Below are 16,376 nucleotides of genomic sequence, written 5' to 3' on the forward strand. Positions count from 1 at the left end.
GTTTGATAAGCAAACAATCTGAAGTTCATTTAAGATCCGGCAAAATGTTACATTACTGAAGTGATTAGGGTTCAGACAGAATTGCAAAGCACCCAGCCAACCCCCCCCCCCCCCCCCCCACCCAATATCTAGTAGAGTGGGGGAAGGAAGTGAATGACACTGATTAATTTTAAATCTATACGAATCTTGCAACTTAAGGCCCAATTTTGATACAGCTCAACCACAAAAAAAAGGGACAGACAGGCCACTGAGGACTGCAAATGACAGATCACTTGCCTGCCTCTCGGTCTGAAAATTGTAACTAAGTCACTAGTATTGTCACAGACCGATTCCTATAATTGAAGAGTTTATCAGTTCCTAAGCAGGGCTTTAGGTGGAACCTCACAAAGAAGCAAGATAGTCCAGCTCAAGGGGGAAAAAAAAATGAAATTGCTCCTCTAGCCCCAAACAGTCCTGCCTTGATGGTTGAAGGGCAACCTGTAGTGGTGGGAAGCCCCTGAAAAAGGGGTAGGGGTAAGAGAAAGAGAGAAGAAAGCAGATAAAAATGAGAAATATTTAGCAAACAACTTGGCGGAAGTTCGGAATTTTAAAAAAAAAGTTATTACACAATGCTGTTCATAAAAGTTGTTAAATCAGCATTTTCAAAACTAATAAGGCCAACCATTTAATAAACAAATATATTGAGGTAATCTACATCTACTGTTCATCTCACCTGTGGGGCTTGAAGTCACCCTTTGTGAAGGTGGCCTGAAACCAGGAGCCTTGGAATTATCATGAGGAAGTACTGCGTCTAATTGTCCAAGTACAGAACTGCCCATGTAGTTAGAATGTCCACTGAACGTTGGATCTTGTGTTGGCCGTGAAGGCAGTGGACAACTTCCCCACACGTGATTTGCTGACACCTGGGTATTGTCGAAGAAACTGTTGAAAGGGCTGAAGAGGGCTGCTGAGCCAAAATTTGGAGGCAAGGATTTGCTTCCTGGGTTTGCGTGGATCTGAGAAACATTCAGCATGCCAAGTGCAGATGACAGCTGCATAGGAGAAGGTACACCATGCTGCTTCATAGGATCTTGGGTAGATGCCATTGGAACTGTGTTTGGGACAAAAACAGATTGTGGCTCTTGCTGGACTAGGGGATAGAAAGGAGCACCAGGTTGTATTCTGTGAGATACTTGAGGAGAGGCTGCAGCTAACTGAGGTAAAGTGTTGTTGGTCTGAACATTAGGGCAAGCCGACATAGTAACAGGGCGAGTAGATGCTAGACTGCTTGGGGCCACTAATCCATGATCTGGATTTGAAATGTAAGGCTTCGGCAAAGTGGGTCGAATATCAGAGGAACTGCGGCATGGAATTTGCGGCAGAATGCTGGGCAGTGAAGAGGTTGGTTGTATTCCTATAGCTCCAGAATTACTGTTGACTGAAGAGCTGCTGCAGACATTTGAAAGTGCACATTGGCTCCCTGCAGGCTGTTCTGTGGTGGTCACCTCTTCCTTCACGGTGGAGGTGTTGAATGGTTCATTCTTAGTCAATGACATGGACTGTTGTGAAGGCTGCGCAACTAGTGGTGGAGGGGGTGGTGGAGTAGGAGGTTGTCCATTGCTCACTGATACAGATGAACTTGTGGGCAGTGAGCTGGAACTACTCGTCACAACTGAAGTCACGGATATCATGGCGTTAGTTTTATTGACCGAGGTGAAGAGTTGTTTTCTAACTGATGAAGGAGTTGGGCTGCTTGTGACACACAGAGACTGTGTGGTGAAAGTTGGAGGACTCACAGCCACAGAAGGCGAGTTGATAGAAGCTGAATTCCCACTGTCAGGATGAATAGCATTACTACCCTGGTTGAGACGAGCTGTGTTATGTTTCGGTGAACTGTTGGCGCTTCCCGGACTTACAGGTCTTACTGGGAAAGGACCCCAAGTGTTTGGTGATGGAGAGAAGGTTCCTCCAAAGTGTGCCATGGGTAACCGAGGGTGCCGAATCTGCTGGATAGTTTGAGCAGCCAGCAAAGCATGTGCTAACTGCGGATGTGAATAAGCCAAAGGAAGCGAAACTGAAAATGTAGGACGCATATTGTTTGATACAATGTTTTTACCAGGTTTGTTAATGGATTGTAATGATGTGGATGATGGTGTAGTCAGCGAAGCTGTTGCAGAGGAAGACATCATTGAAACGGTTATTCGGTTTCCAGCAGTTGTAGTGCTAGCTGTAGTTGTGGCAGCTGTGGACCCCATTCTTGTGTTGGCTGTGACACTTTTGATATGATTCCGAGGAATCAAATCCTCCAGTTCCTTTGCAGGATCCTGAATTAGTGCATTTATCAGCTGCACTGCATGTCTTGTTGATTCTGTGCCTCCTCTGTAAAGAGTACAATGTAAAGTTTCACCGTGAGAGACATTTTTGTTGATTTTGACCAGTTGATTTGCACTTGCAACTAAAATCATATTGTAATTGTTAACTTTTAGATATGGAATGAAGACATATTTAAGTTAGGGATTGAAACTAATTCAAGTACTTGATCAAACTGCTGCAAAAATATTTAAATATTTTGGTTTGTATAGTAGGATCTATTTTTTCGCAGCAGTACATAGGGAACATAGCAACATTTCAGGAAGCTGTAATATTATAATTCTAAAAGTAATCAACAAATGCTGTGTAAACTACAACTGCTATAATAAATCACCTACTTTAATTCCTGTAAATTAATAAAAAAAGCCAATGTTTTCTCTTCACATACCATAAACCTAGATCTAAAGTCAGCAAATCCCAACCCTTGGAGAAGGAAGAATGTGCCGTGTTAGTTTCAGGACCACTACTCCTTGAAGACTAAACCAAGTCATCCCATCATGTAACCACTGTTCCCTATATCGTTCCTTCCCACCATCTCTTCAGCTCTTCACAGCCAGAAGGCCAAAACCAGCAAATTTGGGAGCAACTAAAATTGTTTTCTTTCAAACTTGACTCTTCTTGGAAGTGAACAGTCATAATTTTTTAAAAATGAAGCACAGCAATTTTAAGATACTAACCAAAACAAAATACTTGTATCAAAAATTTGGCCTTTTGATAAGTCCCAACAAATATTTGTCAGACATGCCTTTTATTCAAGTTCAGGGTAAGCATTTGTGAGGTTAACTGAATATGCTCAGGAAGTATCTTACAATTAGTTCAAATGCATGTAGAACATTTAATCACTTAGTAAAATCACTAGATTCTAAAGAGCTCTTTTTAAATGCACATCAAATAAAAAGATGGATATTTAATAACCATAAAATTTAATCAGATTTGAGTATCACTGGCAAGAATATATATATGTTTAATATTAATTATACTTTTTCACTGAATTTTTGTTTTAATTCTACAAGCATTGGAAAGGACAGTGACCATTGGGAACAACTGGTATTCAGATAATTACTTTGCCAGTATGGGAGGGACCGAGGGAAATCAAATCAGTGCCTGCAGACAAAAGTGCACACAGCAATGGCAAGAAAATGCTTGGATAAGATTCGGAATATTATACAAGACAATGACAATAAATGACAACATCTGAAAACTTGAGATTTGCTAGCTTTACCTAACTATTGTATGAAGAGAATGAAAACAATTATGTGATCAATACCCATATTTAGACAATTTGTGGTTGGTTAATTGAAGCTATGTAAGCAGAAACTGAGTTTTTTTTCGGCCAAACTTTCCTCAGCTTCCCTGTGTAAGATATAGAGTTCAGGCCATTGTGTTCAGATTTGATACCACACAAGAAAATATTAGTTCCAAAACAAAAAAGAAAAATACACAACCATGTAAATGATGGCTTGGTAGCTGCAAAATTTAGAAAAATAAAAATCAATCGGGAGATCAAACTTAAAATACCATTTGTGAGTGGGCTCTTCAGAGAAGAGAAAAACCCCCCTAAAAAGGGAAAAAGGGGTAGGAAAACATAGGTGTCACTTAAAAGAATTGACACTACATTTGTCTTAGCAGGAAGAAATTTGAAAGCTATGCTTCTGATTTTTACTGCAAAAAAAACCCTCAAAACTCTGAGGGCAATAAATAATCAGTCTATTTTGAAGTCAGCTTCAGTACTTTTACACAAAGATTTTTTTCATTTGTTCTCAGGATGTAGACAACACTGGCAGGGATGTATTTAATGCACCTCCCTGGTTACCCCGAGACGGTAACAGTGGGATAAGTGAGTGGCTTGCTGGGCCACTTCAGAGCACATTAAGGGTCAACCATGTAGCATGGGACTATAGTCACATGCGGACCAAAGCAGGTGGGGGGAGCAGGTTCTCTTCACTGAAGACACTATCTAGGTTTTTTACAACGATCTGGCAGCTTTCATTTTTTCTGGGGCTAGCATACAAATTACCAGGTTTATTGAATTTAGTTTCACAACTTGCCATGGTAGGATTTGAACTCATGACATCTGGGTTGCTAATCCAGTGCCATATCCACTACACTACTGTATCCCAGATGACCTGCTTCTGTTTTTCTGACATGTTTTAAGAGTTCCAGCTGGCAATGAACTTGAGGCACTAGGATCAGCAACCAGAACAAGGAATATTGCTGATCCTCTCAATGTAATAAAAATGGGTCAGAGATGAACCAGTTGCACTCGTGCAGGTCTCTTCCAGCTGGAAGACTACATTTTGCTTATTTTTTTTTATTCGTTCATGGGATGTGGGCGTCGCTGGCGAGGCTGGCATTTATTGCCCATCCCTAATTGCCCTTGAGAAGGTGGTGGTGAGCCGCCTTCTTGAACCGCTGCAGTCCGTGTGGTGAAGGTTCTCCCACAGTGCTGTTAGGGAGTTCCAGGATTTTGACCCAGCGACGATATATTTCCAAATCGGGATGGTATGTGACTTGGAGGGGAACGTGCAGATGGTGTTGTTCCCACGTACCTGCTACTCTAGGTGGTAGAGGTCGCGGGTTTGGGAGGTGCTGTCGAAGAAGCCTTGGCGAGTTGCTGCAGTGCATCCTGTGGATGGTACACACTGCAGCCACTGTGCGCCGGTGGTGAAGGGAGTGAATGTTTAGGGTGGTGGATGGGGTGCCAATCAAGCGGGCTACTTTGTCCTAGATGGTGTCGAGCTTCTTCAGTGTTGTTGGAGCTGCACTCATCCAGGCAAGTGGAGAGTATTCCATCACACTCCTGACTTGTGCCTTGTAGATGGTGGAAAGGCTTTGGGGAGTCAGGAGGTGAGTCACTCGCCGCAGAATACCCAGCCTCTGACCTGCTCTTGTAGCCACAGTATTTATATGGCAGGTCCAGTTAAGTTTCTGGTCAATGGTGACCCCCAGGATGTTGATGGTGGGGGATTCGGCGATGGTAATGCCGTTGAATGTCAAGGGGAGGTGGTTAGACTCTCTCTTGTTGGAGATGGTCATTGCCTGGCACTTGTCTGGCGCGAATGTTACTTGCCACATATCAGCCCAAGCCTGGATGTTGTCCAGGTCTTGCTGCATGCGGGCTCGGACTGCTTCATTATCTGAGGGGTTGCAAATGGAACTGAACACTGCAGTCATCTGCGAACATCCCCATTTCTGACCTTATGATGGAGGGAAAGTCATTGGTGAAGCAGCTGAAGATGGTTGGGCCTAGAACACTGCCTTAAGCAAAAAGCCTCACAGCTGGGACAAACTGTACCCTTTTGTCACTTCTAATTAAAAGTCCAGTTACCTTATCGTGATCATTCTTTCTCCATTCTTGTCTTTTTGCTTGTCAACATCAATGTGTGCACCAGTTACATCTTGGATGGCAGTTATATTGCATCCCCCTCTTCCCATTATCCTTGACACAACCGACGCTGGCACAGACAATTTCTTTGACCTGGTTAAAGCAACTCTATATAAAAATCATAAAATTCTCAATATATATATAATTTCAATTTTGTTTCCCCCCCAACCCCCGCTTCTCCCCACCCACCCGCAAAGGCAATAACACAAGCTGGGATAGGGTCCCAAAGGCACCTGCAGCCATTTGACAACATATCCCAAGCAAACATTCTTCACATGTAAACCTGAATCATGAGTACCAACAGGTTACTCAATTATGGAAGAGATCACAGCTAAGCTGTACCTTACACAATGTCCACACAAATACTTTCCAGGCCACTGGATAGTGATCAGGAGTGCAAACCCTGGCCGGTTTTAACCCTCTCCAGGTCAGAGAAGCTGAGGCCAATTTGTGGCAACTTTAATGATACCGTGCCTGAAATCAGCAACTCAAAAAAGACCAAGGAGTGAACCTGGACCATACTGGCATGTGTGGCTCAAAACACTGCAACTGCTTTAGTAAGCCATTGTCGGGCAGTGCCTCACACTATGAATGAAGGTGAAACAAACATCCACAGCAAGCACTGGTTACTAGATAACCAATCTTTTAATTTCAGCTGAAGGCAGCAGCCTGTCTACTGATTTTCGGATTAACCATCATCTTAATGAAAGCAAAATCCATTTGAATGCATTTTACAGATCCACTATGTAGTAGACAAAACTATTTATCCAATTAGTGTGAAATCCAATATATGTTCATCCGGCAAGGGAAGCTTTTCTCTTTGTTTGTGCATTTGTGTAGCATTATTTTTAAAATCCCAAGTGGAAGCCAAGTCAAATTATTTTGTGGTTAGTAAATTTCAGCCCCATTTATACACAAGATCGAATTGGCAAATCAAGCAAGTCATGTTGTAGTATTTTAGGTTGGAGCCATCTTACAATGGGAGGAGGGCATTTCTGTAAATTGCATTCTAACTGTGAATTCCATACAACTCCACAGTGTTTTCCCTGGTGCCATAGATATCAAAAAGAAAACAAGACTTTTGATCATAACTTTAGAAACATAACTGCCCCCTCCATCCCTCCTAGAATTGTAATACCCATATATTAGACGAAGGGAATATTTAGAGTGCCCAAACGGAATTTTTTTTTAAGAAAGTGTTACAATTTTGATTATTTATTAAAAACTACCCACACCCATAAAATCATTGTACACCACCAGAAGCAGCAGCAATGGCACCTGCCATGTGCAATGTTACAAGCTGGATTTTTCCATAGCATAGCATATGTCAAGACTTTACAGCCTGACTTTTGTAAACCAGCATAAAATTTACCATCTCAAATAACAATGGAAAATCTTATTATTGGCCTTTCAGATAGCTTTATGTCATTGTAACAATATGCCCTTACGTGTAATCATTTTAAAAAATATTAAAAGGGCCACCAGTATATTAAAAGAAAACCACATTCCTGGAGATCTTGAACAAAATCCTTCCTTATTCAGTATATAGTACACCACCTTATGTGCAGCATTAAGGTCAAGTGGACTTAAGTACTCAGATTAAGGAAGTACCTTAAAATTAGTGTCTTACTGATGGGAAAATCTCATGTACTAGGCATAATTATTGTCACTCATTTATTTCCCCGTTCTGCAAAGCAGCAAGTGAATTGACTACTGGTAGACTAACCTTATACTGTTCATTTTGTTCTCTCATTTCTACTGCATTATTCTTTCAGTTAGATTTCTCATGAACTACATTTAGCATGCCATGGACTCTGATTCAAACTGCACTAGTTCTCAATTACTCTTTCAAAAATAATTGTGTTGCTCCACAGTTTTGGAGTCACTGAAATATGGCTGGCCTCCCAAACAGAGCCATTTTCTGTTCATTCTCAGGTTGTAGGAAGGCTAGGTTGATGTCTTAATGCTTTAAGGAACAATTATCTCTCTCCTACCCCAATGTAAGCAGTGAAGTTACTTAGCCATTGAGAATAACGGAGGAAGAGATCATTTCCAGACATAGGTCTGGCCCAAAAGTTAAAATTCTAAATTGGGGAAAGGCCAATTTTGATGGTATTAGACAGGAACTTTCAGAAGTTGATTGGGAGAGTCTGTTGGCAGGCAAAGGGACGTCTGGTAAGTGGGAGACTTTCAAAAGTGTGTTAACCAGGGTGCAGGGTAAGCACATTCCTTATAAAGTGAAGGGCAAGGCTGGTAGAAGTAGGGAACCTTGGATGACTCGGGAGATTGAGGCCCTAGTCAAAAAGAAGAAGGAGGCATATGACATGCATAGACAGCTGGGATCAAGTGGATCCCTTGAAGAGTGTAGAGATTGCCGGAGTAGAGTTAAGAGAGAAATCAGGAGGGCAAAAAGGGGACATGAGATTGCTTTGGCAGATAAGGCAAAGGAGAATCCAAAGAGCTTCTACAAATACGTAAAGGGCAAAAGAGTAACTAGGGAGAGAGTAGGGCCTCTTAAGGATCAACAAGGTCATCTATGTGCGGAACCACAAGAGATGGGTGAGATCCTAAATGAATATTTCACATCGGTATTTACGGTTGAGAAAGGCATGGATGTTAGGGGACTTGGGGAAATAAATAGTGATGTCTTGAGGAGTGTACATATTACAGAGAGGGAGGCGCTGGAAGTCTTAACGCGCATCATGGTAGATAAATCTCCGGGACCTGATGAAATGTATCCCAGGACGTTATGGGAGGTTAGGGAGGAAATTGCAGGTCCCCAAGCAGAGATATCTGAATCATCGACAGCTACAGGTGAGGTGCCTTAAGATTGGAGGGTAGCAAATGTTGTGGGCGGCAGGGAAAAGCCTGGGAACTACAGACCGGTGAGCCTGACATCTGTAGTGGGTAAGTTGTTAGAGGGTATTCTGAGAGACAGGATCTACATGCATTTGGAGAGGCAGGGACTGATTAGGAACAGTCAGCATGGTTTTGTGAGAGGAAAATCATGTCTCACGAATTTGATTGACTTTTTTGAAGGGGTAACCAAGAAGATAGATGAGGGCTGTACAGTAGACGTGGTCTACATGGACTTTAGCAAAGCCTCTGACAAGGTACCGCATGGTAGGTTGTTACATAAGGTTAAATCTCACGGGATCCAAGGTGAGGTAGCCAATTGGATACAAAATTGGCTTGACGACAGAAGACAGAGGGTGGTTGTAGAGGGTTGTTTTTCAGACTGGAGGCCTGTGACCAGCGGTGTGCCTCAGGGATCGGTGCTGGGTCCGCTGTTATTTGTTATTTATATTAATGATTTGGATGAGAATTTAGGAGGAATGGTTAGTAAGTTTGCAGATGACACCAAGATTGGTGGCATTGTGGACAGTGAAGGTTATCTAGGATTGCAACGGGATCTTGATAAATTGGGCCAGTGGGCCGATGAATGGCAGATGGAGTTTAATTTAGATAAATGTGAGGTGATGCATTTTGGTAGATCGAATCAGACCAGGACCTACTCCGTTAATGGTAGGGCACTGGGGAGAGTTATAGAACAAAGAGATCTAGGAGTACAGGTTCATAGCTCCTTGAAAGTGGAGTCACAGGTGGATAGGGTGGTGAAGAAGGCATTCAGCATGCTTGGTTTCATTGGTCAGAACATTGAATATAGGAGTTGGGATGTCTTGTTGAAGTTGTACAAGACATTAGTAAGGCCACACTTGGAATACTGTGTACAGTTCTGGTCACCCGACTATAGAAAGGATATTATTAAACTAGAAAGAGTGCAGAAAAGATTTACTAGGATGCTACCGGGACTTGATGGTTTGACTTATAGGGAGAGGTTAGATGGACTGGGACTTTTTTCCCTGGAGAGTAGGAGGTTTAGGGGTGATCTTATAGAAGTCTATAAAATAATGAGGGGCATAGATAAGGTCGATAGTCAAAATCTTTTCCCAAAGGTAGGGGAGTCTATAACGAGGGGGCATAGATTTAAGGTGAGAGGGGAGAGATACAAAAGGGTCCAGAGGGGCAATTTTTTCACTCAAAGGGTGGTGAGTGTCTGGAACGAGCTGCCAGGGGCAATAGTAGAGGCGGGTACAATTTTGTCTTTTAAAAAGCATTTGGACAGTTACATGGGTAAGATGGGTATAGAGGGATATGGGCCAAGTGCAGGCAATTGGGACTAGCTTAGTGGTATAAACTGGGCGACATGGACATGTTGGGCCGAAGGGCCTGTTTCCATGTTGTAAACTTCTATGATTCTAAGTTCCAACTCCTCCCACCAGTTATTAAAACATCCATTAGGTCTAATTTTTTTTTACAGAATCCTATAGATGAAGATGCACGTGACAAAGAAGTGACAGCAAGGCAGGAAGAGTTACTGGGCCATAAACCAACTGCATCAATGTAGGGTTGCAAAACGTGGCCCACAAGGTCAAATTTCTATCTATCTGGGGCCAAGCATACTGTATCCATTGGGCAGGCCAACAGATTACTGTTACTCTAACCCTTTTCCCATGTTTTGGGCATTCCACATCTTTTGTTTTGTTTTTGTTGACTTCCTGGCCCACTGTTTCTGTTGTTATATATGAAAACAGTTCATGCCAATATTGCACTGTTTTCCTTTGGGAAATTAGGGCAGATGACCCCTCACACAGCAAAGTCTGAAAATCACTGGGATACAATAAGCATCTGTTCACAGAATACTCAGAAAATTTTACATTGGTTTCATGGTGAAAAAAAACCCTCAAACTCTGTCACCAAAAACTTGCACATATACCTGTGATCTAGGAAGAACTAAATACATTTTTGCTCCTTTTGGGGTTTCTTTTTTGGAGGGGAAGTGGGGAGCATGAATTTCTTTTTTGGTATTATAACGATACAAGTATACTGGAATACAGATCACTAATTCATAAAATTTCTTTAGTTACCTTCGTACAACTTCTTTCCAGCCATCTTCCCTCTTTTGACCTCGCTTTGGACTGGTTAAATTTATCTTTCCATTTGGGGAGGACAGTGGCAGTGAAGTAGACTTGTGAGTTGTAGATAACGAGCTGGAATTTGTTTCATTGGTGCCATCGTGCAGTCTATAAGATAAGCACATAACATAAATAGGAAAAAATGCCAATAGAAACATGAAATTACTGCTGTAAAACAACCAATGCTCGCACACAACGTTAATCTCACCTTGTATGATTCTGAGTCTCTGAGATGGAAGTATTGGACTTTTCAATTCTCGGAGGGTACAATTTCGGCTCACTAAAGTTGTGGAAGTCAGCAATTACGTTGAGCTCTTGGCTTTTACCGCCACTGCTGCACTCGCTATTGCAGTCTGTACTGTCAACATTATCAGAATCACTGTTCCCTCCTGCACCACCGCCTCTCGGTTCCCCATTTATTTTATTTTTATCTGCCTTCTGTTGGGCTATAGACATATGCTGATCTTCTAGAATTATTTGAACACTCGGAGAGGAATCTTTTGTTTTGTTTTTCTTGTTTTTCCTGTTAGTACTTGGTGTTGTTACAACATTAGCTCTCTTTTTCCCATAAGCACTAGTAAAGGTGGCTGAAGTTGCAGAAATACCAATAGTGGTAGTTGTAGTCGCACTGGGAGGCTCTATAGGCACAACTTCCTCATCTGTGGAAAAACAGAAAAGAAGTTAGCTCAGTTGCTTTAAAAAAACAAAGCATGGCCACATTTACAGTGCACATACAATTAAAATCAAAATGACTTGCCTTCAAACCTATCTTTTTCTGGAGTTTGCTGCTTTTCTGAATTCTCCTTAACTCTGGCTTCTTCCTCCTCCTGCTTCCGCTTCTGTTCTTCTTTCTTCTTCTTTCTTTTTTCCTTTCTTTTTTCCCTTTTTGCTGCAAGCGCTAGTTTTCGGCTTTCTTCCCTTGACTATAACAAAGACAGAATTAATTTATGCATCAATCATGAAGAATAAAACATGCATGCTTTCATTACCAATTTTTTAAAAATCTAAGTGCAGCAAAAGTAGAATCCCTTAACTTCAAAATGCCCATTTTGAAATAAAGTTTTCAAGTTACAATTATAAAATTAACATTCACCTGAAGCAAAGAATGGAAATCCATCACAAGGTGTGAAAGAAAGTAGAAGAAAATAATGGCCTATGTTTTCTCATTGTGATGCAGACAATAACCCATTCACTTTAAATGGATTAGCAATGACAGTAGAATCAGAAAAACTGGGCCAAAGTTTCTTGGTTAAAACTGTGCTGACAATTTTGGTAGATCTAAGAGTTGTCCAAATGTTTTAACATTTAAAACAAAATTAAAAAAAAAAATCAATATTTATTTGTTCATCAAAAAGTCTTTTCATGAATTACCCATTATATCAACTTTCACATAAATCCTTCCCTTAAGAAAAATGAACGCAAAACTATGGCATCATCAGCTTCTCTATCTCATCTCCCCATACGTTACACTTCACGTACATACATATTAATATGTCCATTTTCATTCTTTGAACAGTTAGCCCATTCCCACACATACAAATGAACTACCAACCATCAAAAAGGACAAAGTCAAAGGTAACTTGAAGATTTCATTTTTGCAGTAGCCCTGCAAGCCACAATGTTCCCTGCGTTAGATGCAAGGCCTCATTCTGGACCTGCACCTCAATCCTTTAATGGAGAGAAAGCCAAAGATACTATACCAATACTATAAGGCAAATATTACATTAAAAAGTAACAGTGCAAGCACATCTGTTCAGAGAAAGGGCAAAGAGACTGCACTTTGTATGTGGAAGATGAAGCTACATTGAAAGAATGACAAAGACCAAACTAAAAGGTGGACTCAAAATAGCACAACGTGGTAATTTTTTTAAAGATATCTATCAATGATCATTCAGACTGAACTCCCACCTTCTCCAAGTCCAGCTCCTTGAGCAGAATGCTTGCATTCTTGTTTGCTTCAGCAGCTTGCTGGTCTTTTGCTTTAACTATTGTTTCCATGCACTGGTGACATTTCTTAAGCAGTTCCTAGAACAACACATTGTAATCAGATTTAAAAACATTTTGTTTAGGACAGGGGAGGGGGACAAGTGTAGAAATAAATGGTGGTTGGGAAGCAAAAAGAGTAACTTTGGAGAAAGAAAACTTTAATGTTCACTAATCCACATAGGATATTAAATGAAACATAAAAGCTTATTAGAAAAAAATTAAAGGTTCTAATGCAAAATTATTTTTTTTTAATAGGGATAGTACAACTATTAACTAAGCTTCATTGTGCCTTGGCATAACTCAGTCTGGATCAGTTCCAGCTGTATGTCACAAATTATTGAACAGGACTTACCACAACTTGCATAACTTTAACATAGAAGAATGTCCCAAAAAGGTTCACACAGGCCTAATCAATACACTAGACATCGAGCCAGATATTTGGAGGGCTGATGAAAAGCTTTTTCAATACAATGCATTTTAAGAACGGTCTTAAAGGAGAAGAGGAAGGCAGTTACAGAGATGTGGTGCAGCAAGCCATAGAGGGATTTAAACACGAGAATAAGAATTTTAAACAGGGGAGACTTGAAGCCAATGTAGGTCAGCAAGTTTATGGATGATAAGCGAGCGGGACTTAGTGCAGCTTAGGACACAGGCAGCAGAATTTTGAATCTTATGGAGTGTGGAGCATCGAAGGCACATCATTGCAGAAGTTGAGTGCAGAGGTAACAAAGGCATGGATACACAAATAATTAGAAGGTACAACACGAAATAAGGCCACTTAGCCAAACCAGTCCATGTCAGAATTTACCCTCCACATAGTTCAGATCACAGTTACCCACTCTGAGGATTTCAACAACAGATGGGCAGAGGTAGGGGGCAAAGGCAGGCTATGTTATTGAGAGGGAAGTAGGCAAACATTTTGATGGAGAGGACACGGGTTCAGAAGCTCAGTTCGGGGTCAATTAGCACACCGAGGTTGCAAAGAGTAGAGTTCATCCCAAGACAGTGGCTGGGAAGGAGAATGGAGTCAGTGATGAGAGTACAGACTTTGACAGAAGCGAACGGTGATGGCTTCGATCTTCCCAATGTTTGACTGGAGAAAATTGCACTTCATCATGGCTAGATGCCAAACAAGTAGACTGACAGCCAAGAAGCAGTGAATGGGTCCAAAGAGATGGTGGAGGTGTACAGCTGGGTATCATTGTCATACATGTAGAAACTGAACCCATGTGTGCAGATGATGTCATCATGAGGCAACATTTAGATGAGGAAGGGCCCAAGGATAGATCCTTGGGGGACTCGCGAAGTGAGGGTGCAGGGGCTAGAAGAGAAGCCATTGCTGGAGATGCTGCAGAAAATGGAACCAAGTGAAGGCAGTCCCATTGACCTGGACAATACAGTAGAGATATTGTTAAAGGATAGTGTGGTTAATCATGCCAAAGACTGCAGAGGATGAAGAGGGATAAGGTGCCAGAGTCACAGAAAATGTAATTTGTGACGTGGGGTATGACCATTTTGATGCTGAGAGATAGAGTGATTCAAACGGAATTGCAGGAAAGATGGGCATTGATCTGGGAGGCAACGACACATTCAAGGACACTGAAGAGAAAAGGGAGGTAGGAGATGGTGCAATAGTTTACAAAGCCAGAAGTCAAAGGTGGGGTTTTTGAGGAGGGATGGGTGACACCAACGGCTTTTAAAAAGGGCAGCACAGTGCTTCAGGCAAGTGCACCATTTACATTATCGACTAGCATGGGGGCCAGGAAAGGAAGTTGGATGGCTAGCAGTTTAGTAGGAATGGGGTCAAGGGAGCAGGAGGTGGGTTTCATGAACGAGAAATCAAAATGATAAGAGCACAGAACTAATACAGTTCATATCTCGAAGATTCCTATATTTCATCGGGAATGTGGTAACCCAATCCACAACTTAATCATTTCTACATTACTACAACAAAATGACACATCCTATTTCATGGAAACACTTGTGTCCAATTTCTACACAAGTGCAGTTGTATGGTATAAATATTAAGTAATTATGATTTGTCATGGCTCACCATCCTGTAAATGTCTATACTTACCCTGTAAAGTGCAAGCTGCTGCCTGAACACTGCAACTTTGCATTAAAATTCCAGAGGAAGTGAAAACACAGTGGATCTGAGCAATAACAAATTACTTGGAAGACGTCACCTACTCTAAGTATTGTGTGTCCTGTTTAACCAGACATCACTAAAAATTTCAAAAATAAGTTTTTCTTCAGGTGAATTAATTAATCTCAATATACTTTAATAAATTGCCATGGAGCTCCATGTCACTCTTCTGCACTTTTTAATTCTTCCTTGAATTTCCAGTACATGCACAAATGCACCAAGTACAGAAAACAAAACCCATTTCCATACTTGGCACTTTTACACATGCATAAATTTAAAATTTGCTACAATATTGATAACTTACTGTTTGCACTCAGATCACTTCTATTTATATATTTTTTTGATTGATGCTGATTTTCTTATTTATATTATTTTCTCATTTGCTTCTCTCTATCACCTGTATTGTTCACACTCAACATCTGCCCTAACCTGCGTCCATGAGTATCTACTGGCTCCTGCTTTCAAAGAGTCAGTACAATCCCAGCCTCTTTCACAGTCTGAAACCAGTCTATTCTTCCTTGAGTACTGCGCACAGTTCTGGTCACATTACAGGAAGGATGTAATTGCACTAGAGAGGGTGCAGAGGAGATTTATGAGGATGTTGCCAGGACTGGAGAATTTTAGCTACGATGACAGATTGGATAGGCTGGGGTTGTTTTCCTTGGAACAGAGGAGGCTGAGGGGTGATTTGATTGAGGTGTACAAAATTATGGAGGGCCTAAATAGAGTGGGTAGGAATGACGTATTTCCCTTAGAGGAGGGGTCAATAACCAGGGGGCATAGATTTAAAGTGATTGGTAGAAGGATTCGAGCGGAAATTAGGAAAGAAATTTTCACCCATAGGGTGGTGAGGCTCCGGAACTCTCTGCCTGAGACGGTGGTAGAGGCAGAAACCCTCAACTCATTTAAAAAATATCTGGATGTGCACCTGAAGAGCCGTGACCTGCAGTGCTACGGACCAAATGCGGGAAAGTGGGATTAGGCTGGGTGGCACGTTTCTCAGCCGGCGTGGACAAGATGGGCCGACTTCTGTGCCATAAATTTTCTGTGATTCTATGAACTCACTGGTAGTGGCTGAGCCCCCTTGTGTCTTTTTTTCCCCCTTAGAACGGGTCCAATTCTAGATCACCACAGATTCCATGACTGAAAATTCCAGTTAGAAAACCTAAATGTCTGCACACAGAAGAAACCTAAAGGTGAAGAAATTGTGTTCTTGTGCACACCATGTAGGAATGTACTCACTTTGTCAGTAATGGTTGCTATGTATCTCATACATTCAATATCAGATGGAAATTGGTTCACCTCCTTCACCAGGTACTGCACAACTTTCACATGACCCTGAAAAATATGATTCAACATTCTTTATTAGACTTGAAAATGCACGCTTAAATGACATTGAAGGAAGACGCTAATACAGCTGTGCTTATATAAAACTTGCTGTAAGCTGACTGATCAGAGCATTCCAGCTTTATGAAACGGCTCATCAAGACATATCTTATAAAAGTATATCTGATGGCTTACATCCTAGGGTTCT

The 16,376-nt window shown here is 41.4% G+C and overlaps 1 protein-coding gene across 10 annotated transcripts in view; it reads right to left on the reverse strand.

The window, feature by feature from the left end:
- The window catches only part of ankhd1 (ankyrin repeat and KH domain containing 1), a 160,156-nt gene that overhangs the window by 21,695 nt on the left and 122,085 nt on the right, over positions 1–16,376 (reverse strand). For 6 of the 10 annotated variants that reach the window (XM_067996300.1, XM_067996304.1, XM_067996296.1 and 3 more), the window contains 7 exons: positions 16,085–16,180; positions 12,619–12,735; positions 11,468–11,633; positions 10,919–11,369; positions 10,663–10,818; positions 5,678–5,842; positions 713–2,358 (listed from right to left, as the gene is read on the reverse strand). In XM_067996300.1, coding sequence (XP_067852401.1) covers positions 713–2,358; positions 5,678–5,842; positions 10,663–10,818; positions 10,919–11,369; positions 11,468–11,633; positions 12,619–12,735; positions 16,085–16,180 — 2,797 coding nt within the window. The remainder of the gene's footprint in view (positions 1–712; positions 2,359–5,677; positions 5,843–10,662; positions 10,819–10,918; positions 11,370–11,467; positions 11,634–12,618; positions 12,736–16,084; positions 16,181–16,376) is intronic. The other 4 variants (XM_067996302.1, XM_067996301.1, XM_067996299.1 and 1 more) reach the window with 1 other exon arrangement.

The sequence above is a fragment of the Heptranchias perlo genome, chromosome 14 (genome assembly GCF_035084215.1).
Source record: "Heptranchias perlo isolate sHepPer1 chromosome 14, sHepPer1.hap1, whole genome shotgun sequence".
NCBI classification, from domain to species: domain Eukaryota; kingdom Metazoa; phylum Chordata; class Chondrichthyes; order Hexanchiformes; family Hexanchidae; genus Heptranchias; species Heptranchias perlo.